Below are 25,689 nucleotides of genomic sequence, written 5' to 3' on the forward strand. Positions count from 1 at the left end.
GAAATCATTTTGGGGTTAACCTCTGTTTCCTTCTGACAGATGGCTGACTTTGATGAGAGCCATGGTAGCGGGGTCAGACGCTGGGGCAACCCGGATGATCGTGGGCATCATCGGGACCGTCACCACCATCGTCGTAAGGACTACAGGCGTTTCAGCATGCAATGTTTTATGAAAATGGGTCCAAAGCCGTTAGTGGGAGGCGAAACCCCAGAGGAGGCAGAAATTTGGTTATGTCGGATGGAGGTATGTTTTCGAGAGTTCCAATTCACGGAAGAATAGAATATGGAGGCTCTGGATTTTCTCGTTGAGGGGCGCGCATTGAAGTGGTGGAGTTCCACATCCGCGCCGATGATTGCTGCTCGAGGTGTCGTCACTTGGGCGGATTTTCGCGCATCCTTCCAGAAGCTTTACTTCCCTCCTGCACTCGGACAGGTGAAAGCCAGCAAGCTGCTGAGTTTGCGTCAGGGCACCATGAACATTGACGAGTATCAGCAGAAGTTCTTTGATATTCTATCTTATTGTCCAGAAATTTCTTCCAGTACGGACATGAAGTACAACCTATTTCTCCAAGGTCTCAATCCGAAGATCCATGACCCGGTTGCAGTCGGTGATGACACGACCTACGAGGGCTTGGTGAGCCGATGTCATCAAATAGAGGATAGCCTAAAGCGCAATCGATCCTTTTTTTATACTTCCAGGCCAGCCAGTTCTTTGGGTCCAAATACTCAATCTTTCAAGAAGCAGGGTGTGTCTTCTTCCTTTTCTGGTTCCGGTTCTGGTGGCGTGCACCACTTTGGGAAGAAGAAGGGCCAAGGGCAATGTGCATCTTGTGGGGACAAGCATCCTACTGAGAAGTGCCGCAGGTCAGGATCTTGTTACCGTTGCGGAGAGCTGGATCACATGAAGAGGGATTGTCCTAAGATTACCGGAGGGTCACCATCTGGATCTGGTTCTCAACCTTCCATTCCGCAAAGATCTCAGGGATAGTCCGTTGGGAGTACCAACCAAAGACCTCATGTTTCTGGACAAGTGTTTGCGCTGAGTCGAGAGATTCAGCAAGAGAACAAGGATGTCATAGCAGATATTTTCCTTTTGTGCGGTATTCCTGTATTCGTTCTCATAGAAAATGGTGCATCACATTTGTTCATTTCGGCACATTTTGTTAAGTGTCATAGACTGCCGTATGTGTCTCTAGACATAAAAGTTTCGGTGTCTACCCCGACGGGTCATTCATCTTTGGCTAGGAGATTGGTTTTTGGTTGTCCTTTAGTATTTGAGGGTTCTGAGATTTTAGCAAACGTTATGGTCTTGGCGATGGAGGATTTCGATTGTATCTTGGGTATAGATATTTTGACTGCCTATAGGGCTATGGTGGATTGCTATCAGAAGATAGTACAGTTTTGCCCGGCTGAGGGTAATAGCTGGTTTTTCTATGGCGAGGGAGCACGACCCACCCCTTATGCCTCTGGTCTCAGCTTTGAGGGTCGGCCAGGCTTTAGAGGTGGGTGGGGAAGGCTACCTCATCCATGTGATTGATACTACCCTAGGTAGCAGACATATAGAGGAGTTACCCATAGTTTGTGAGTATCCGGATGTCTTTCCAGATGAGATTCCAGGATTTTCTCCTATCCGAGAGGTCGAGTTCGGGATTGAACTTGTACTAGGGACAACTCCAATTTCTCGAGCACCTTATCGACTGGAACCAGCAGATATGAAAGAGTTGCAACAACAGTTGCAAGATTTGTTGGATAAGGGATATATCCGACCGAGCGTGTCACCTTGGGGAGCACCAGTTCTTTTCGTCAAAAAGAAGGATGGTTCTATGCGTCTCTGTATCGACTACAGATAATTGAACCGTGTGACAGTCAAGAACAAATATCCTTTTCCACGAATTGATGATTTGTTCGACCAGCTTCAGGGTACTGCCGTGTACTCCAAGATTGATTTACGGTCAAGGTATCATCAGTTACGTGTTCGAGATGCGGATATTTCGAATACAGCATTTCATACCCAATATGGTCACTATGAGTTTTTAGTGATGCCTTTTGGGTTAACGAATGCGCCTACGGTGTTCATGGACTTAATGAACAGGGTTTTCCGCGATTTCTAAGACAAGTTTGTCGTTGTCTTCATCAACGACATTTAGGTCTATTCGCGTGGTGTTGATGAACATGCTCAGCACTTGAGAATTGTATTGCAGATTATCCGAGAGAAGCAGTTGTATGCCAATTTTAGAAAATGCGAGTTTTGGATTGACCAAGTAGTATTTCTTGGTCATGTAATATCTCGAGAAGGAGTATCAATCGATCCGAGTAAGACTGAAGCTATCTTGAATTGGTCGCGTCCGACTACAGCTTCAGATATTCGTAGCATTTTGGGATTGGCAGGTTATTACCGGCGGTTTATCAAGAATTTCTCACGAATTTCTAGGCCTCTGACATAGTTGACAAGAAAGTATATTTCTTTTATTTGGTCAAGCGAATGTGAGCAGAGCTTCAACGAGTTGAAGGGACGACTGACTACTGCGCCTGTTCTCGCATTGCCATCAGGATCAGGAGGATATGTGGTTTACACTGATGCATCTCTTCAATTTCTAGGTTGTGTGTTGACACAGAATGGGCATGTGATTTCCTATGCTTCCAGACAATTGAAGACTCACGAAGGGAACTACCTAGTGCATGATTTGGAGCTTGCAGCAATCGTGTTTGCACTGAAGATTTGGCGTCATTACTTGTATGGCGAGAAGTTCGAGATTTTTCAGACCACAAGCATTTGAAAAACTTGTTCACTCAGGCAGAGCTGAACATGAGACAATGTTGATGGTTAGACCTTCTCAAGGATTACGATTGCAAGATCAAGTACCATCTCGGTACTTCTAACCCAGTGGCGGAAGCACTTAGCCACAAGGTGAGTGTTAGTGCTCTCAGCATCTGTGCAAGGGCTAGCACCATTCGAGAATGTTGCTCTTCGGGATTTATGTTTTGGCATAAGAAGGTACAACAGGGAATCCGGGTTTTCTCAGTACCAGCCGAGCCATCTTTGTTTTCTCGAATTTGAGAAGCGCAGTTTTCTGATTCAAAGACGCAGAAATTGTCAATACTATCTCAGGGAGACAACACATCTGGTTTTCATTTCCAAGCGGATGGAATGTTGTGCTTGTCTGGCAGAGTTATGGTACCTGATGACTCAGCCTTGAGGGACAAAGTTTTGTCTCAAGCACATCGTAGTAGATTTGCCGTACACCCAGGCAGTGCCAAGATGTATAAATATCTACTCACCAGATTTTGGTGGAAAGGTATGAAACGTAGTGTGTACCAGTTTGTATCTCGTTGCCTTGTTTGCCAGCAGGTTAAGGCAGAGCATCGACGACCGGGTGGTCTGATGCATAGTTTGGAAATTCCAAAATGGATGTGGGAGCATGTGACGATGGATTTTGTCACCCACTTTCCAAATACGTCCAGCCAGTGTGATGCTATATGGGTGGTTGTGGATAGGTTGTCCAAATCTACTCATTTCATCCTGTACAATCGCGAGTACAGTTTTGATCTCATGGCAAGGTTGTACATTCGGAAGTAGTTTGATTGCATGGAGTGCCGTTGAGCATTGTTAGTGATAGAGATCCAAGGTTCACATCAAGATTTTGGGGTAGTTTTCAACGAACTTTGGGTACTACTTTGAGTCTCAGCACAGTGTATCATCCCGAGACTGACGGACAGTCCAAGAGGACCATTCGAACATTAGAGGATTTGTTGAGATTTTTCGTGATGGATTTTGGATTATCATGGCAAGATCACTTGCCGATGATATAGTTTGCGTATAACAATAACCACCACTGCAGTATTGGTATGGCACCGTCTAAGGCTCTTTACGGTCACCGTTGTCGTACACCCTTATTCTGGGACGAAGTAGGGGAGAGACAAGTAGAAGGACCAGAGTTGGTTCAGAAAATGGTGGACAAAGTTGAACTGATCAAGAGAAGGATCAAGACTGCACAAGATAGACAAGCCAGTTACGCCAACACCAAGCTCAGACCTTTGCATTTTGAGGCCGGGGAGCATGTTTTCTTGAGAGTTTTGACTTTTCGGAAGGTAATGAGGTTCGGTCTCAAGGAAAAGCTAGCAACAAGATTCATTGGCCCGTTCGAGATTTTGGAAAAGGTCGGGGACGTGGCTTATCATTTGGTGCTACCGTCGTATCTATCTAGCATGCATAATGTATTCCACGTATCGTTACTTCATCTGTACGTGGCAGATGAGTCGCATATTCTACATCCGATGGAGGTTCAGTTGGAACCTGATTTGTCCTATGTGGAAAAGCCACTCAGAATTCTTGAAAGAAAGGACAAAGTACTTCGGAATAAGCGCATCCCTTTGGTCATGGTTCAGTGGCAGCGACGAGGCACCGAGGAAACTACTTGGGAGCTCGAGAGTCGTATGTGTTCAGAACATCCAGAGTTGTTTTGATTGTAACTTATTTTTTCAGTTAAGTTGTAATTGTAACTGAAGTATTGAAATATTATTTCATATTGTTTTCGATAATCCTAGTCTCGATTTCGAGGACGAAATCTCTTAAATGGGGGAGAATGTAGTAACCCGTCTCCAAAATAAGTTAATCAAGTGCGCAAATAATGATTAGCTGGCCTAAATACGATTAAGGGATTTCCTAACAAGTCTAAGGAGTTCAAAAATGGATCCAGGACACTTAAAATGTCCGAGAAGGTTCCGAGGGTTTGGAGAATCCGAACCAGGTTAGGAGGCTCCGAACTGGTTCGGAGGCTCCGAACCTGAGATCGAAGGCTCCGAACTTGCACGGCCAGCTGTCCAGAATATTACGTCATTGATGACATCACTGATGGGATTTCGGAGGATCCGAAGTCAAGATCGGAGGCTCCAAACTGGACCGGAGGCTCCGAAGTTTAGAACGGAGGATCCGAACTAGATCTGAGGCACCGAAGTCGGATTCGGAGGCTCCAAACTTCGTCTATAAATAGAGGTGCCGAACATCATTTTCAAGCGCACTGAGTCCCTTTCTCCTCTCTTTTCCTTTGCTTTCTAGCTTAGATCTAGGGAGTTCTATGCGTCCGATTGGAAATCCGAAAGTGGCAGTGCGATCAAGGCATCTTAGCGGAGCTGTGGCCTAGTTGTGAGGCTATCGATAGCAAAGGGCTGAAGACGGACGCAGGTATAGCTTTTGCTTCCTAAAAATATTTATGAGTTTGCAATAGCTTAGTTAAGGCTTTTAGGATTTTTTAAGTGATATAGTCTTATAGGCTTGGACTGCTAGATTGCTAGAGTGCTCAGGGGTTGTCTTCCTAAAGGTATGGACGTATTATCCGAGATACCCTGGTAGAGTATACATGTTCTATGACTGCATTTATATGAATATGTGCCATTTATATATTGTTGCATGCATGATCATGTTGAGCCTTGTGCCTTGTTGTGCATAGCCAGTAGTATGGGGTCGCTCAACCCCAGTTATTTTAGTGAACGGTGGATCCTTAGTTTTTGGATCAGGTTCTCAATTCATGTTTTATTGGTATGGGAGCCACCTCCTGATGCGACGGCGTAGCATGCTATATACCATGGCTCCATTGACTGAGCAATATTCTATCTTGGATAGGTTTTCGATACCCATTTCATATGCATTTGTATTTGCATCCATAGCATGTGTATACTCATACTTTCATACTGAGCGTTAGGCTCACGTCCAAGTGTTTTTGTATTGTACACCCTATTCCAGGGGGCAGGACTGAGGTTTGATGGATTCAAGGGCAGTGGTCGTTGAGCTACAGTGGATGTGTGGCGAGTCTTCCTGGCAGGTGTTTTTAAGGAGAACTCTTTAGTACTACTGTTTCGATGGGGTTGTATATTATTTTATTTGCCCCGGTTGTTTTTCCGGTGTATGGTTGTATTTGAGTTTAACTGTTTAAGTTGGATTCATTTTATTCCGCTTCTAAGATTTAGTTGCATGTTTAACTCTGAGTATTTAATGATTCCGGGTTGGGTCACTACATCGATCATGGGTTCGAAGCTTCCGAACTGTCCGTTGCTTCCGCACCAACCCATGCATTACTTCGTTGATTCCGAAGTGGGGGAGTTTGGATCTACCGAACTGCCCTGCTTCCAAACTAGAAAAAAGTGCTTGATTCGGCGCTTCTGAACTATGGTTCGGATCTTCCGATCTCTCAAGTGGTTCTAGAGTCTGGAATTCATATTTTGATCCATTTTAATCCCTCGATTTGTTTAATTAGTAACCTTTAATCATGTTTATATTTTAATCAACTTAAAATAGGATACGAGTCACTACACTACTAGACTCTCTTACCATGATTTGATAGGTCCAATCAGAAATGAGTTCTGATGTTATACTATCAAATATCTGATGCATAAAATGAGGCTGATTTGGGTAAGTCCGCCTAAAGAAAAATTTCCTGAATCACTGGACGTTGTGAACCCACGACTGCCTGTATCACAGAACCAATGAAAATCATACAAGTATTGTTTTTCATGTTTCCGTTGAGATATTAAATTCAAGGAGTTGAAATTGACAAAAATAATTTGATAGGAACAAATGTAAACAAACTTATAAAGGAGTTTATAAACGATTTCTATTTTCGGATGTTCTACTAGTGGACATGGTCAAATTAGAAAGTTGTCTAATTTGGAATAAGTGATTTTGAAATTTCGAACTTGGTGTCATAATATATCCACTTTAAATCCCGAATAGTTAGTGTCAAGCGATTATCGCTAAAGATAAATAAGTTCTAAATACCCTATGAATAATTTGATCATTAAATTGATACAACATCCTAGAAATATTTTTATTGACAAATATTTATTAATTTTTTTAAATTCCACTGCATTTTTGTATGCAAGAATCACGAATCCTAACAAATAGAGACGATAAAATGAAATCTTGAGTAGTGATATAAAGAAGATTAACGAGGAAAACGATAAGGTTGCTTGCACATGAGATGATGATATGGGATTAGATATAACTCAGGATTAGACATAACTGATTTAGAGAAAAATGTTCATAAATATGTGTTCCTTAATCAACCTGGATAATCTCGAAAATGGCCGACCCGACTCAAACCAACCCAATTTGATTGTTTTTTTTAATTTTATTTTTTAACAAAATAATTAAATAAAATAATTTCAAAACACACAATAATAATAATAATAATAATAATAATAATAATAATAATAATAATAATAATAATAATAATAATAGTGATATTTTAATTTAAGCACATAATAACGAAGTTTTGGTCATATATAATTTAAATTTGAAAATATAAATTTTAAATATTTAAAGTATACTTACTAAAAAATAAAAATAAAAATTTTAAAAAATAAATATTAAATGAGGAATATACAATAAATTTGTCTTTCAATCATATAATATATAAAAATGCTTCCACTTTATCTTAATTCTATCATAATAAAAACTTAAAAAAATTATATAACATAAAAATAATAAATATAACAATAACAATAACAATAACAATAATAATAATAATAATAATAATAAATTTTAGGTCATATCGGGCTAACCCTAGTTGACATAAACCCAGTAAAAATTTTAGTATAAGTTTTCAGGTACAACTCGATATGACCCAAACCCGAAAACTCCAAACTCTAACCCCTTATTTTCCGGGTCCGCAGAAAATAGATTCTTCTTCAGTTACTTTCATTGGTTTGTGCTATTTTGTCATATTTTCTAATCCAAAAGTTATTTGATATTGTTTTTGACCCTGGAAATCCACATGAATACACTAAATAAAATATACAACAGCACACTCATATAATATGCAGGTGTAAAAAAATAAAAATGATGAATGATGCCTCATTTTCTGTTAGAGTTTCTTCACTTACCTCACTGGGCTTCAATTTATTTGTTTCATTGTTGGAGAATTTATGTTTTCTATTGTCATATACTTAACTCATTCCCAATAGTAATGAGATACGTTGAAAAAACTCAATTCATTGACTATGTTTCGTCCAGAGCAGATTCAGGGGAGGCTCAGCGGCTTATGTAGTCTGAATAGTAGTAGATTTCCTTATATTCGTACATCTTAGTATTCTTGTAATCTTGTTTTTTCTAGGTTTTGTGTTGGAGATCGAATATGTGTGTAGAGGGGGGTGAATACACACTTATAAAATTTTACTGTGAAATAGACAGTGATTGAGCAAATGTTATTCTACTCAACCGATTTTTCTTTTAGCTTCCTAGATAAATAAAAACTACTAGAATAGTGCGAAAATAGTTCTCACTAAGCTAGGTGATTTAGATGAAAAGTAGTGTAATGCAGTAACGTAAGTGAACACAGATATGTTTATGTATGTTCGAAGATCAATCTCCTACGTCACCCCTTATTCCTCACGGGAAGGATACACTAGAAGACATTGATTATTACAACGTCTTATAATACACCCGATCCAAGTTAGGACTTATCAATCGCCTAAGATGGAACTCCTATATTTACACTGATAAGATCTCAAGTTCTTATCAAACTTTTCTTTAGTTGATGATGATAAATGTCTAAGCTGCTTGAGAGCTTATAATCTCAAATCCTTGTACCGATGAATGTTTCTCAAACAACAGCTTGGATCTGAGTAACCCTTGAGTAGATATCTTGATAGATCATATGTGATTTTGAATGAGAAGGGTCAAGTGAGCAGTCGAGTATTCAGAATAGTGTCAAGTGCTCAAATATGCAAATCTTTGTGAAGACGTTGTTCTATATTTCTTCTTGGTGAGTTCTGATATTTATATCAGTTTATCCAACGTATTTTTCTTTTTGTCAACAGTAGGAAACGTCTTGAGTGTCAGATATCATTCCTTGATTTGTGAAATGGCTTTATCTTCTGAAGTATATGTACTCGTAGTGCCTTAAATTGTCTATTCAATGTGTCTCGGCATTAAATGCTATTTATGACTTTTCTCACTTTATCAGACGGCTCCTTAAATGCTTCGTCCTTTTCATTTGAGTTGTCTTGTCAACTATCCGATACTGGGGATTCATGAATTTTTGAATTCGGCAGTTATTTAGCAACTTATGAACTCAACCCATATCAGTTGAGCAATAGTCGGTTGATGTGCTTAGCTCAGTTGACAGATAACGGTTAACATGCTTAGATTAGCTGATACTGCATATTCCAGTTGATATTTTCCATTGTCAGCTGATATGTTGAAGGCGGTAGAATTTTCTTTGTCACCTGTTATACACATAAACGGCGGCCGAACTATAACAATGAAGTGTTGTTTTGTTATCACCAAAATTTAGGATTCAACAATTTTCCCCTTTTTGGTGATGACAAAACCTAGGTCCCAAAAATCATTACGAAGAGAACTTACGAGATGAATTCATTGCGAAAATGAATTTCATTGATACATAACATGTTACAAGAAATCATTGATAAAACGCAATAAAAACCTATTACACCTACTTTGCTGAAATGTGATAAAATTTACCTGATATATCTCTATTGTCTTTGCTTTGGGACATCGCGCTTTTGTCGTTCAATGTCAACTGATTTTCTGGATACTTCCCCCATTTTGACATCACCATGGTTGAGATGAGAGATAATCTCTTCAAGCTTTGCAAAAATGGTGGCTTGGAAGGAGTCAATACGTGAGTCAATATGAGCAGTCAAGTCAGCTTGAAGGATTGAGATCTTTGCGGTGGTGTGCTCATTTGTGCGACTAAAAGTTTGTGACACCTGTTCTGCAACAGTATCCATGCGCAAATATTTTGTTCCTTGTATTTTCTCAATTCAGTGGCGCATCTGCCGATCTCAGAAGATAAGCTATTAAGGCGAGACATGGTGGCAGATCTATAGTTCGCAATACCAGCATCTTGTCCTTGAATGCGATTGCTAAGGCTCTGCGTCGTAGAGCGAAGATCTTCTATAATGCGTTTCAGAGAATAAGTCAAAGATTCTTGTTCAACAATAGATGCTGAGGCAAGTTAGTCAATGTTAGCTTCTGAGGCATCAATTGTAAGTGCTTGAGCGTCTGCAGGAGTTGTAACAGGGGAGGAGATGATGTTTTCATCAGGTATGATGGTGCTTTCCAAGGAGGAGGGTGCAATTACCCTGATCTCCTGATCAACATGACTGACTGGACTAGTAGGGTGAGTATCTTCAATAGTCGTTTTTGGAGAAGAATCAGCAGAGTGCATTTCATAAGGTGAGGATGTAAGCTGAACTTCATCCCAATCGGATAAAGAGTTCAAAACTTCCGAGACGGAGGTAAGTGGAATCTCAGGGAGAGAATCATTTACAATAGTTGTGATCGGTGAGATCGGTCGTGTTTCGGAATCAGTAGGATGACATGATGTCGTTGGTTCCTCAGAGGTAGAGACAAATGATGAGTACGCCAAAGAGGATTCATCTTGAGCTGCAATGAATTCTTGTTCCTCTGAATTGAAGATGAAGTCAGGTGGTTCTGAGTTATCATGAGAGTCCAGAATTGGAATCATTGCTGTGACTTTTGAACAATACATTTGAAGGTATTCGGCAGTCGGTTGAGGAATGTAGTACTTCAGACGATATTCTCATAAGAATGTATCGGTAACATCAACTGATTGTTTGAGATGCAAAATGACTTCACTGTCGTCTTTGGCAGTTTTGCTCATTGGTTGAAAATTCTATTCTCTTTGGGAGAGAGTGTAGCGAGCAAGACTACCACGTAGTTGGACATCTACCAACTTATGTCTGCTAATGGCGGTCTTAAGATGTGAGGTAGCTGTGAGAATGAACATTTTATCCTCTAGTTTGGAGAGGTATTCTAGCTTGTCCTCGTTCAAAATCTGAGTGTATGAAACGTTGAGACGATAGTTGACCCACTCATCAAATTCTCTAAGTCTAAAGCGAACTTCTTTGAGCATGCCAGAGATGATGAGTAGTACTTCCATTTTGGATACAGATTGAGCTTTTGGAGGAGGTACAAAAATGTCTTTGCCTTTTCCTTGAATATCGGTCATGGTGTTGTTGCCGATAACTGAAACTGATGGCTCTATGAGAGTGATTCCTTTGGATAGAGGATCTTGGGATCTGATGATGGGGTCAGTGGAGGAGGGTGCTGCATCAATTGACGGAGAGGAGACTGCAACCGAGATTGGTGCGACTGCAATAGTGGTGCTTTTAGTTGGATTGGATATCAGCTGAGAAGTCGAGACTGTCTGAGCAACTAGATTCATAGAGGCTGAGACTCCTATGGTTGTCTCTGTGAATTGAGAGGTCGGTGTGTGAACCGTTGACATAAATTTTATCCTTTTGGGTTTCGATTGAGATGGCTTGATTGCTGTTTTCTACCTTGGAGAAGGATATGAACTTCCAAACACCTAAACCAATGGAGCATTGTCACTGACATCGTCAACTGCATCCGATTCAATGATCACAGTGCATCTGCAGGTTCAAGTACGCTTCTGTGGAAGAGCTGTAGTCCCCATAGTAGATTGCTGTTGTTCTGCGCCAATTTCTTTCTTGATAGTTCGCAACTGATCAGCTGTTACTTGATTCCTTTGTAAGAACAGGGGAATGGTAAACGCGTTGAGCCATTTTGAGACATGCAATGTCTCAAATTTAGAAGAGTCAACATCCAAGGCCGTAAGAATGTGGCATATCTAAAGTGCGAAGCCTTCAGATTGTCCCTTCCCTCAAATCATTTCACAAAGAGTGGAATAGAGAATAGAATACCAGTTGAAGTTCAACTGAGATGCAATGGAGGCCATATATTGAAACTTCTCGAGAGTGATCTTGTCATAAGATCCTGCTTTGACCAAAAGTGTTTTTGCAACGATGTTGGCTAAGAGTCGATAAGCTGGCTTCAAGCTTTGTTTGAGGCCGTTGACTTTTATAGGTGTTCCATCCAACGTGAATTCAGCTGTCCAGTGAGCTGCATTTCCATCTGGTAAGTGTGCGCATTTCATCAAACCACTGGTGGGCAATGCAAACGTTTCACCGAATAAGTGTTGATTGAATTCCACACGTCGTCCCTTGATCACACAAGTGATGATGTCATGATGGAGTTCTGCAGAGTCAAAGAATTCTTTGACTAGAACGTAATCAACAGTAGAGCATGAACTAAGAAATTTTCGGAGTCCTGATGCTTCAAGCATACGAAATATCGCAGAGATTTCAGTGTTGTTAACGGAGTACACTTCATCAAATTTGATGGTCAAGCATGTTTTATGGATAGAAATCGTGAAATCAAGATATACGATTAGGATTTTTGAAAGAGATAAGCAATGAAAAAGGATTGATGTTTGGGATTTTGCAAAAATATAAATATGTTGGCGTTAGGTGCGCATGTTGCCGCGATATGGTATACATATATTTGAAATTTAAAAAATTGAATTTTAAAATACAGAGTGGAAAGAGCGCGCAAAAGTACGGATGAGTAATAAAATAAAAAGTATATATCAAAATATAAATAAAGGCGGTTGGCACGATATCCAATGTCTGTATACAACTCATGTCAGACATCAGGAGTTGTCGTTTCGGATATGCCGTCAGGTCCTTTAATCATGATTTGCAACTTTTGAGTGTATCAGTAGATAAGGGACAGGTGAGGTGTATGTCTGCCGACCCTTCACATTCCTTGTTACTCCTATATATACGAGATTATCAAATCAGTAAGGCATCAATTGTTCACAAAGAAAGAACTCATACATCTAAAAAGGATAAGAGATCAGAGATCAAGATGCCAGGTCCTGGAGGAGATTTGGCTACTGAGTTTGATGCTGCGTTAACTCGAGCTCAAAGGCAAGAGTATGAATATGTATTGTTAGAGCGAGTCATAGCAAGTGGGAAGAAGTAGAAGAGTTGCATCTTCATTTGTCTGTTGTTCATCCACCGAGTTCTTTGGATGCATCTAGGGACTATGCTGTCCAGTTTTTGCGTTATGAGGAGATGCTGGGGTCCAATAGTCAGGATAAGATCTTCAGTTTTGAGGGGGTGTATCTGATCTTGCTCTATAAGGAGCTCGAATAGCTGGAGCTTATCCGGTCGGAGGATATCGGCTTTGTTCATTCTCCTACCAGAGAGCTTACGCTCTTCATGTTTTCATGGAAGTTTGCAGTGGAGCAGGAGATAGTGAAGGCAGCACTAGCCTTTGAGGCTCTAATGTAACTGTTAAATTCCTGCAAAACTTATGTTAGTTCCTTTTGTAATGAGCTTGAAATAACTATGAAATTGCTATATCTGCTGACCCAGTGCAATAATCTTAACTAAAGTAAAGATATAAGTAATATAAAATTTCATTGTCACACCTTTTCACATATCAGCGAGTTGAGAATTAAAGTGATGTGACTAAAAAGGCGTATATTCATGAATATAGGTTTCAGTAATATAATGAACAGAAATATACTGCGCAAAAGGTATCTGTTTCAAGATTTTATTAACTGCATGGTGCACCAATATCGATAAAGTAGGTCTATCAGAAGTCTGTACGAATATCTTTTGAAGATATAAATGATGATTTGGTGTAGTTGACTGTTGACCTACTAGACCCTTAGTCTTTTGCTTTTCTTGTCTACAAATATGTTACCATGCAATCAGTTCAATCACAATATCACAAATTCAAATATCAACATGGATGAGTTAGAGATTGAGATAAGGAAAACCCGATATAGAAGCAGATTGATAGCAAGGGGTATGCGTATATGGTTTCTCTTAGAGACCGGTCGTCGCAACCTTCCTTCAGGTTTAGCTCTCATGGAGCCACGTTATGCTGAGGGGATATTACTATGCAAACTATTTTTGCGAACTCAGAGCACTCGTTATGTGCTAAATCCTGCTGCAGTTCACCTCTTGATGCTCTTGGCTGAGAGGGATGAGATGCAGAACATCTGTTTCGAGGATGATGTCTGCAATGGTCAAGGCGCACTTACTCTGTGGATGATTGAGTGGAGCCATGAAATGAGAGTCAGGATATCTGCAGCTCGCTTGGCATATCAACATGCTCAGTAGATTTAGTAGGGAATTTTTTTGTAAAAGAAAAGCGTATGCTTATTTTAATGAAATTTTATGCAATGATATGCAATATTCCCCCTGAAATCATGCTTTTCTTAGCTTATCTATCAAACCAAGTATATTACGAAAGTAAGAAAACTTAGCGTCCGGTAGCGGTTTAGTGAATATATCTGCTGCTTGCTGATCTGTGGAGATGTAGATCATCTGAATCTCATTCTTTAGCACATGTTCTCTTATGAAATGATGTCGTACGTCAATGTTCTTTGTTCTCGAATGCATCACGGGATTCTGAGTAATTTCAATTGCACTAGTGTTGTCGCAAAAGATGGGAGCTTCGCTTGACTGTATTCCATAGTCTCGAAACTTTTGTTGTATCCATAGTATTTGTGCACATCAACTTCCAGCTGCCAAGTATTATGCTTTGGCAGTAGAGGTGGAAATTGATGTTTGCTTCTTGCTAAACCATGAAATAATTCTATCTCCCAGAAACTGACAAGACCCGTTGGTTCTTTTTCTATCAATCTTGCATCCTGCAAAATCTGCATCTGAATATCCAACAATATTAAATTCTGAGTCTTTGGAGTACCAAAGACCCATGTTTTTAGTACCCTTAAGATATTTAATAATCCGTTTAGCAGCAATATAATGAGATTGTTTGGGTGCTGCTTGAAATCTTGCACATAGACATAATGCAAACATAATATCAGGTCTGATAGCAGTTAAGTAAAGTAATGAACCGATAAATCCTTGATACATTGTTACCTTTATCAGTGCTCCTGCGTCGTCTTTATCAAGCTTTATGGAAGCACTCATAGGAGTAGATATGACAGAACAATTTTCCATGCCAAACTTTTTGATAAGTTCCTTGGTATACTTAGCCTGATTTATGAAAATGTCATTTTCAAGCTGTTTCACTTGCAGTCCAAGAAAGAAGTTTAATTCACCCATCATGCTCATTTCAAATTGTTCCTGCATCAACTTATAAAATTTTTTGCATAAACGAGGATTAGTTGATCCAAATATAATATCGTCTACATAAATTTGAACAAGTAAAATGTGATCTACCTTGATGAATTTGAAAAGGGTTTTATCGACTGTTCCTATAACAAAGTTATGATCTAATTAAAACTGTGATAGGGTGTCATACCACGCTCTTGGCGCTTGTTTTAAACCATAGAGAGCTTTATCATGTTTAAAAACGTAATCGGGAGTAGGGGGTTGATAAAACCTGGTGGTTGTTCAACATACACCTCTTCTTGAAGTAGACCATTTAGGAACGCTGATTTTATATCCATTTGATAGACTTTGAAGTTCTTGTAAGCAGCATATGCAAGGAATATTCTGATAGATTCAAGTCTTGCTACGAGAGCAAATGATTCATCTAAGTCAATGTCTTCCTCTTGTCTAAATCCTTGAGAAAAAAATTTGTCTTTGTTCCTTATCATTGTCCCATCCTCATTCAATTTATTGCGGAACACCCATCTGGTGCCTATGATATTTTGATTCTTTGGGCGAGAGACTAGATTCCTGAATTTGTTTCTAGTGAACTGATTTAGTTCCTCCTGCATTGCTTCAATCCAGCTAGCATCTTTTAATGTTTCATCAACTTGTTTGGGTTTTAGCTGTGATATAAATGTTGCATGCAATAGTTTGTTGATCATTTGATTTCTAGTACGTAGAGGGGCGATAGGATTACCTATGACCAGCCCAGGTGGATGATTTTGCTCCACCAGAGACTTGGTCCAAGAGGATTTGTGTCCTGGTTTCTTAGAGTGTTATTATTTGTTATGACTGTGTTGTCAGGTGTGACAATTTCCTCTTCAACCCTCGGCTCCTCGTGATCTTGACTGATATGTTCCTCATTTGGTTGAACAGTCTGAGGCTCTAGTTCAATTCTCCTGATGGGAGGTTCATCACTATAACTATCATCGTTTAGAACAGTTGATTCTAGTCTGTTTGCTAGATCTTTGATATCTGTTTGAGATTTATCTGCGCATACAGTATCTTTGTCAAAAATAACATGAATAGTTTCCTCTACTATCACTTTTTGTTAAATACTCTATAAGCTCGACTGACTGAGGAATATCCAATGAATATTCCTTCTTCTACATTTGCATCAAAGGTTGTTAAACAATGTTTACCATTGTCATGGATAAAACACTTGCATCCAAAAAATTTAAAGTATGAAACATCAGGTTTTGTGCCATTTCAGATCTCATATGGTGTCTAGTTGTGTCTCTTGTTAATCATAGATCTGTTTTGAGTATAACATGTTGTGTTAATTGCTTCTGCCCAAAGTATTTGAGAGACGTTAGAGTCAACAATCATAGTTCTAGCTGCTTCTTTAAGAGTACAATTTCTTCTCTCAGCAACACCATTTTGCTGTGGGGTCCAAGCAGCAGACCACTCATGCTTGATTCCCTTGTCATCAAGATAGGATTCAAGGGTTTTGTTTAAAAATTCGGTGCCTCTATCGCTCCTGATCCGATCTATCCCAGTACGTTTCTCATTTTGCAAACGTTTTAAAATTTTTATCAAGTGAGTAGTTGTTTGATCTTTGGAAGATAAAAAGATTACCCAGGTAAAACAAGAGTAATCATTCCCCCTAAGCTCCTGACCAGTATAGGACCAAACAGATCCATGTGCAACAGGTCTAAGCATTTAGAAAAAGATATACACCCTTTTGTTTTAAAAGTAGCTCTCACATATTTGCCCTGCTGACAAGCCAAAAAAACTCTATTCTTTTTAAAATCTCCTTTGGGTAGGCCAAGAACCAAATCATGTTTGCTCAGATGTTTAGTGGACATAAAATTCAAATGATTTAGCCATTTATGCCATAACTAATGCTTTTCACTTTGAGCAACAAAACAAGTAGGAACTGATGGTTGTTCACATTGCCAATTTAGCCTATATGTGTTTTGTTCTCTTAGTCAAGTTAACATGATTTCACCATTACTAGATTTGATTGTGCATGAGTGCTTGTGAAATTCAACAGTGTGACCATTATCACATAACTGACTGATGCTGATCAGGTTATAGCATAGATTATCAACAAGCAATACTTCATTAATAATGATATTACCATGGGTAATCTTACCCTTACCCACGATCTTACCCTTTGAATTATCTTCAAAAATTATTTTAGGTCATTTGTAATGGATGATTTCGGATAATAGCTCTTTGTTTCCAATCATGTGCCTGGAGCATCCACTACCAAGATACCAAGTCATCTTTTTTATTGGTTTGTTCTTCTCGACTGAAAGTACCTACAAAAAAAATATGACTATGTTATCCTTATCTATTTGGGTCCGAACTGGATTAGTTCTTTCGGGACCCACATCTAAATTACCGTTGCGGTTTTACTCATATGTGCATCTACAAAGTGAGTAGGTCAAGGTGCGTGATATGTGTTTGTGTGTGGTCTAGATTTTACTGTGTGCTGTTTGAACTTCTGATCTTTGTTGTTGTCCAGTCTGTATCGTTTTTTAACAGGCCTGCAATTGAAGTACCGGTTCTGTGTCACCTGATGATTCATGTACTTGGATTGACTAGGTTCAAAACTTGACTGCTTAAACTTAGATTGGTTTTCCTTTCTTTGTTCATTTAGTCTAGATTCGCCCCGTGTCTCTCCTTTCCTTGGATTCTGAGGTTCTTGTAAGAGTGGGTGCCCAGTGAGCCAACTGTGTGGCTATGGGCTTTGATGACTCTTTGTATAAACAATCTTTTGTTTAATATTATTTACACTTTTATTAATGGCAATGACTTTATATTACTTCATATTGTTATATTGTGGTATACTATTGTTGTTTTGATAAAGACCTTGAATATACTATAGTGTATGTAAGATGTGGTAGAACATGGGGATGTCTATCATGAAATACATCTTATAGTCACTGTATATTCTAAAACCGTTCCTAGTCGATTGAGCCGTCCGATAATAAGGATAAGGATCGCTCGAGTTTGAGACTAGCATTTGCGATGCAGAGTACCACGTTTCATTGGTAGGGAACATGGAGATGTTCGAAGCATGCAAATGGATATTCATAGGATGAATAATCGAACTACCCTATCCGGACTTTCCAAGTGGTTATCACTTATCGAGTGGATAAAGTCCGCGGTTTTGGTTGTACACCATTAGTCCTTACGACTTGAAACATCATGGAGACTCTATATGCTAGTGCTGTGCTTTGACTCGTTTACCGACTCTATGGGGGTCATCAGGTGTCGATATTGGGTACAGTTACGACACATATAGGAGTCAATGCATTGTTGTCAAGGATTCACCACATACTTGCGAGTGTGGATATCCTATGCGATCTGAGGAGATATTAGTGTGACAAATCTCTGGCCAGAGTACTTGATGTGATTTAAGAAATGGTTTCTTAGTAGCACATGCGATGTCACTAATTTGATCTTCAAGATGTATTGCATAGTTATCGAATCTTGAGCGACTCTCGATATACCAATGGTTGTTGATTCGATCGGGATATATGGATGAAGGGACCGTACTGTACGCTAACCAAAATCTACTGGTTCTTGTAGGCACTATCAGTGATACCTAGGGAATCATGGGGCGATGTTGCTAGGCGCTTTACCTTGATTCGTTGGGCAAGTCGGAAAGTGTTGTTCCGAGTCACAAGGAGTTGTGAGCCCACGGCTAGCTGTATCCCTGAACCATTGAGGGTCACACAGTGTAATGGAGTTTTAATCCCCGTTGAGATAGTTAAATTTAAAGAGTTAAATTTAATGAACTAAGGAGTTGGACTTCTTAAATAAGAGTAAGGGAGTAGGATTTCCTAAAATGACATAGGGATGGACATTTTTGGAAACCACTGAATTCGGATTCAAGAAAATTTATTTTGACTTTAAAATGTGCAGAAATGGTTTCTGTGCACATTGGTGAAATCGGTTCATCAATTGGAGTCACGATGAATTTTATATTAATTTCTGAACATGCGGGCTTTGCTTATCGGGCCCTAGCTTATGACTAATGGGCCCTAAGGTGTTAGTGGCCTGCATTATAAATAAGTTATTGCAGTACAGAAATTAAAAACAACAGCTCATAATTTTTGAGACAGAAAATCGAAACCCTCCTCTCTCTCAAAAGTTTTCGGCCGTCCCCTCCCTGTTCTCTGCCCGAGAAATTTCGGTCTGTGATTTTGAATCGCAGTCAGGAATAACGAATCAGATTCGTTTAATCTCTTTGCAGAAAAACTTCTGATAGATTTTCTAGTGCAATCTATCAGAGGGATTTAAACCCCATTCGTGGACCTGATTGAAGGAGTTCATCAGTTCCTGGGAGATACAAGAAGCGCAGAGAAATCTGTGTGGTGTCCATTAATCTCGCTTCGAGATTGAAGGTAAAATTTAATTAATTGTTATTTGAATTTTACACACACAATAATTTAATCGTTGAATGGTTGATACCCACACCATGGAATTGTTCCATGATAAAATTTTTAAACTTCCGCTGCACCGGGTATCAATCGTGATTGATCTGAACGCCAGTTATCCTACAGTGGTATCAGAGCCAGGTTGCTCAGATCAAACGATTAAATTAATCGATTGTACAAAATTTTTGAATCTCGGTTTTTGGAAAACAAAATAAATATTTTTAAATAAAAAATTTTTTTTCCGGGGCAAAACCCGGGCAGCGATTGGATCGCTGCCCGGTGGGGCAGCAATTGTTGCTGCCCCGGGCGGCGCACGGCGCCGCCCAAAGGGGGCGCATGGCGCCGCCCAGGACGGCGACCGTCGCCGCCCAAGGCGGCGCACGGCGCCGCCCAGGGCAGCGCTGCGCAGGGCAGCGCCGCGCAGGGGCAGCGCTCGGCGCCGCCCAGGGCGACGCACGGTGCCACCCAGCGGCGGCGCCAGGCGCCGCCAGGGCAGCAATTGTTGCTGCCCTAAGGGGGCAGCCGGGCTGCCCCCGGCCCGCGCCCCGGGTGCGGGCCGGCCCGGGAGTGTCCCGGGCGGCCCGCGGGAAAAATTATTATTTTTATTAAAAATTAGTTTTAATATGTTAAAATTTTATTTTTGGTCCGATCAAAAATTGTTTTTGATTGGTTCACGAGATTTCGGATCGAATTGTTCGAGTCCGTAAATTTTAAAATTGATTTTGGATAAATTTGAATTTTTGGAAAATTTTAATATTTTATCCGTAAATTGAATTTTGAAATCAATTATTTTGGTACAATTGATGATAAGATATGATCTTATGATATATTGAGTAAAATATGATTTTATTTGTAAAATTGGATTTTATAGATAAAATATGATTTTATTTGATATAGAGATAAAATATGATTTTATATGTGAAATGAGATTTTATATATAAAATATGATTTTATCTTGTTTAAATTTGAATTGCCACTGCATGTTATCCAATAAATTAATTTTGAATTAAATGTTATTGGATAAGGATGATCGATTGCCATGACCAATTTTGTAGGTGTATGTTAGGAATTTACATTTTGTTTTTATTGTTGTTGGTTTTATTAATGGGCCTGGTTTATGGCCCGATATGAATGTCATATGTAATAAAAGTGGGCTTGGTTTATAGCCCGTTCCCACCCCTAAAAATGTATCCCCTACTTGTCATTGTTATTTATTGTAAATGCATTAGATTTAGTGGGAGATCAAGATTTGAAGACGGTGGGCCCAGCAGACAATAAAGACTGAAGAAATGTAAATTGGAAGCACATGTAATAGGATTGCATTGCATACTGCATATTACCTAGGATTGGACTAAGACCCGTGATTGGCAACCACGGGTCAATTAGAAATGGAATCGATCATCCTATATAATATTTGATATTATGATTGTATGCATGTTTAGACATAAATTGCGTGAATCCGGCAAGCATGCAATAAAATGAATATGATGAGACAAATATTTTTATAATTAAAAATCCCTCATTTTAAATATGATTTAAAATTTATATCAAGATAAATAAAGAAAATTTAAATTTGTTTAAATGTTCCCACCTTCCATCAACGGTCAATGTATGTGATGCTACCCGCGGATACGGTCCGGCTCATATTATTGGGGGGGCCCGTCCGTCGGAAAGCTGTACATTGGATCGACAAATGTTGTAAGTTGGGTGGAACTCCCATGGGATCGGCTCATATTATTGGGGGATCCACATGGCGACCGTCCATCACAACTTAATATTGATGGGTCATCTTGACATGTCACTTTAAACGGCGTCATATTATTGGGCCCTTATTGGACATGAGGTAAAAACATGGGGGTTGCTTTGGAAGCAATTGGGCTCTACCTTTTGAGAATTATGGTTGGCTGATATTATTCGGGACCATAAGTTTGTCAATTGGACTCCATGTTCTCACTAAGGAAAAAGTTTCCCGTTTTCACTAGAGGGTGGTGAAATCGTTAAAATAGTGGGAGTGAGATTCATAAAATTAAATTCGCCTATTTTATGTCTTAGTAAATTGTTAAACAATCATTGATATATGTCTGTTTTTCTTTTCAGTATTTCATACAATGAATTCGCGAAATCCATTATTCTCGATCCTCGAACAAAACAAGTTGACTGGCGCCAACTATACGGAATGGTTCCGGAAGTTGAAGATTGTCTTAACTTCGGAGAAAATGCTCTACGTGTTAGAGAAAGCACCTCCGAAGGAAGCACCAGCTGACATAAGTCCGGAGGAATTGGCCAAACTTGATGCATGGTGTGACCATGACATCAAGACCAAATGCTATATGCAAGCCTCGATGTCTGATGAACTCCAGAGGCGATTTGAGGACACGGTGAATGCTGCTGACATTCATGCGCAACTCAAGGAACTTTTTGGGGCTCAGTCGAGGGCTGAAAGGTTCGCTACTGTTAAGGAGTTGATGACGTGCCGCATGCGTGAAGGGACTTCGGTCCGTGATCATGGGGTACGAGTGATTTGGCTCATACAGAAGTTGGCGACCCTAGATTTGGTGTTGGAGCATGAACTCAATGTGGATTTATTGCTTCTGTCTCTTCCTTCTTCATTTGATGGATTTGTGATAAATTTCAATATGAACAAGATAGAGGCCACCCTTGAAGAGATGGTCAATATGCTCGTTACATATGAATCCACACTTAAGAAGGATAAGCCAGCTTTCTTGGTGGGCTCCTCATCTTCTGCGAAGAAAGGGCCAAGTATGAAGGGCAAGAAACGTTCTACCCCACCCAAGAAAGTCGAGCCCGAGAAGAAGCAAAAGACAAAGGCTTCAAACAATGGAAAATCCAAGGATGTTTGCCATTACTGCAAGAAGCCGGGTCATTGGAAGCGCAACTGCAAGGAATATCTTGAGCAGTTGGGAACTGCAAAGGGTATGTTCTATATTGAAATAAACATGTCACTTAATACAACTTCTTGGGTATTGGATACCGGATGTGGATCTCACATTTGCAATGATTTGCAGGTGATGACAAGAAGTCGCAGGCTTAGAATGGGTGAGACCCAGCTGAGGCTCGGGAATGGTTCCAGAGTTGAAGCTACGGCCATTGGAGATGTTTGTTTGACTTTGCAGAACGGTTTTAAATTATTGTTAAGAGATGTTTTATTTGTGCCAGATTTAATTAAAAACATTATTTCTATTTCTATGCTTGATAGAGATGGTTATTCTTGCAATTTTGTGAATGGGATTTGCAATATTTACAAGAATGAATGTTTAATTGGAAATGGACAACTTGAAAACGATCTATACAACTTAAAACTAAAAGACGTTCCAGTGAATTATGTTGATAAACCGGCGACAACAAACAAAAGGAAAATCGATAGTCAAAACCCGGCAAACCTTTGGCATGCTAGGCTAGGTCATATTTCCTCAAGGAGGATGAACAAGCTAGTGGGAGAGGGCATGTTTGATATGTCTGATATTAATTCTCTACCTACTTGTGAATCCTGCCTAAAAGAAAAAATGACTAAATCTCCTTTTAAGGGGAAACCTGAGCGTAGTCAGAATCTGTTGGATTTGATCCATACAGATGTTTGTGGTCCATTTAGAGTAGGGACTCAACATGGCCACACCTACTTCATTACCTTTACTGATGATTATTCAAGGTATGGGTATTTATATTTAATGAAATATAAGTCTGAAGCATTTGAAAAGTTCAAAGAATTCAGGGCTGAAGTAGAAAACAAGCTAGGTAAAAGTATTAAAGCACTTCGATCGGATCGAGGTGGAGAATACTTGAGTACCGAGTTTTTGGACTATCTGAAAGAGAATGGGATTCTCTCTCAGTGGACTCCTCCTATGACACCACAGCTTAATGGTGTATCGGAGCGTCGTAATCGAACTTTGTTGGACATGGTTCGATCTATGATGAGCTTCACTGAGCTTCCACCTTCGTTTTGGGGCTATGCGCTTGAAACGGCGGTATTGTTGTTGAACAACGTCCACACTAAAGCAGTGGACAAAACACCATACGAGTTATGGAATGGCAAAGCTCCTAAGTATTCGTACTTGAGGATTTGGGGATGTCCTGCTTACGTGAAACGGACAGTGGGAGATAAGTTGGATAGTCGATCCAGCTTATGTTATTTTGTAGGGTATCCGAAGAATTCAATCGGATATTATTTCTATTATCCTGCTGAAACAAAGGTGTTTGTTTCTAGGAATGCCACCTTCTTAGAGAAGGAGTTCTTATTGGATAAGAAAGGCGAGATGATGGAACTCGAAGAAGTTCGAGAAGAACCCGAAATACAAAATAACGATCCTACACCTCAGGAACCATTGCTGGACACGCCTGCACCTAGAAGATCCGAAAGGACTTCTAGACCTCCAGTTCGATATGGTCTTCTTCTTGAAGGGGATCAATATGAACCCGACATTGGATGTGATCCAAGAAACTTCAAGGAAGCAATTTCTGATGCGGATTCGAATTTATGGCTTGAAGCTATGCAGTCAGAATTGGATTCGATGCATACAAACCAAGTTTGGTCTTTAGTAGATCCTCCCGATGGAATTGTTCCAATAGGGTGTAAATGGATCTACAAGATAAAGCTTGGGCCTGATGGTAAGGTATTGACCTACAAGGCGCGATTGGTGGCGAAAGGTTATACTCAAAGGCAAGGAGTTGACTATGATGAAACCTTTTCACCAGTTGCAATGTTCAAGTCCATAAGAATCCTGATTGCCATAGCTGCATGGTATGACTATGAGATATGGCAAATGGATGTGAAGACTGCTTTTCTTAATGGAGACATTAAGGAAGAAATCTATATGAAGCAGCCTGAGGGGTACACATCCATGGGAAGCGAGCATAAGGTATGCAAGCTTCAGAGATCAATTTATGGTCTAAAACAAGCATCAAGAAGTTGGAACCAGAAATTTGATGAAACAATAAAATATTTTGGTTTCATCAAGAACCCGGAGGAACCTTGCGTGTACAAGAAAGTAGTTAAGGATGCGGTGACATTCTTAGTACTTTATGTTGATGACATCCTACTCATTGGGAATGATGTAGGGATGTTGCAGTCAACAAAGATATGGTTATCAGGTAGATTTTCGATGAAGGATTTGGGAGAGGCATCCTACATTCTTGGGATACAGATCTATAGAGATAGGTCTAAGAGAATGATAGGACTCACTCAATCAACCTACATCGATACCATATTGAAACGGTTTTCAATGGATGGGTCCAAAAGAGGACATCTACCCATGTGTCATGGAGTTTCTCTATCCAAGTCTATGTGTCCCAAGACTGATGCAGAGATAGAGAATATGACACATGTACCATATGCGTCAGCTATAGGTAGTATCATGTATGGGATGATATCTACCAGACCGGATGTAGCATTTGCTCTGAGTGTCACGAGCAGATATCAGTCTAATCCTGGTCAAATGCATTGGAAAGCCGTGAAGGACATTCTTAAGTACTTACGAAGGACTAAGAATATGTTCATGGTGTATGGAGGACGAGATCTCAAATTGGAAGGCTATACCGACTCTAGCTTCCAAAGTGATGTGGATGACTCGAAGTCAACCTCTGGATTTGTGTTCATGCTCAATGGCGGTGCTGTCTCTTGGAAGAGTTCCAAGCAGGACACCACAGCGGATTCCACCACTGAGGCTGAATACATTGCAGCATCAGCTGCTGCTAAAGAGGCCGTTTGGATGAGGAAGTTCGTCCAAGAGTTGGGCGTTATTCCTGAATTTGTTGGTCCAGTCCCGGTGTACTGTGACAACACGGGTGCCGTTGCTCAAGCAAAGGAACCAAGGTCTCATCAAAGATCCAAACACGTACTGAGGAAATACCACATAATCCGGGAGATTGTGGAAAGAGGAGACATCATTGTCGAACGAGTGGCCTCTGCAGACAATATCGCTGATCCGCTTACTAAGCCTTTGCCAGGACCATTGTTTGACAAACATCGCGAAGCAATGGGTCTACGTAGTATGACTAGTTGGCTATAGGGCAAGTGGGAGATTGTAAGAGTGGGTGCCCAGTGAGCCAACTGTGTGGCTATGGGCTTTGATGACTCTTTGTATAAACAATCTTTTGTTTAATATTATTTACACTTTTATTAATGGCAATGACTTTATATTACTTCATATTGTTATATTGTGATATACTATTGTTGTTTTGATAAAGACCTTGAATATACTATAGTGTATGTAAGATGTGGTAGAACATGGGGATGTCTATCATGAAATACATCTTATAGTCACTGTATATTCTAAAACCGTTCCTAGTCGATTGAGCCG

At 39.9% G+C, this 25,689-nt stretch overlaps 2 protein-coding genes across 2 annotated transcripts; both read left to right on the top strand.

Moving 5' to 3' along the window:
* The first annotated feature begins 282 nt into the window (after nt 1-282).
* LOC140889885 (uncharacterized) lies at nt 283-987 on the top strand. Its single transcript, XM_073297626.1, has one exon. It carries the CDS (start codon nt 283-285, stop codon nt 985-987), a length of 705 nt encoding a protein of 234 aa, XP_073153727.1.
* A 445-nt stretch (nt 988-1,432) lies between these two features.
* LOC140889886 (uncharacterized) lies at nt 1,433-4,463 on the top strand. Its single transcript, XM_073297627.1, has 9 exons — nt 1,433-1,817; nt 1,866-1,956; nt 2,037-2,115; nt 2,201-2,278; nt 2,492-2,623; nt 2,839-2,907; nt 3,109-3,237; nt 3,349-3,557; nt 3,839-4,463. Exons 1-9 carry the CDS (start codon nt 1,433-1,435, stop codon nt 4,461-4,463), a joined length of 1,797 nt encoding a protein of 598 aa, XP_073153728.1.
* Nucleotides 4,464-25,689: the final 21,226 nt, after the last annotated feature.

This window comes from Henckelia pumila, chromosome 3 (assembly GCF_033568475.1).
Source record: "Henckelia pumila isolate YLH828 chromosome 3, ASM3356847v2, whole genome shotgun sequence".
In the NCBI taxonomy this organism is placed as follows: domain Eukaryota; kingdom Viridiplantae; phylum Streptophyta; class Magnoliopsida; order Lamiales; family Gesneriaceae; genus Henckelia; species Henckelia pumila.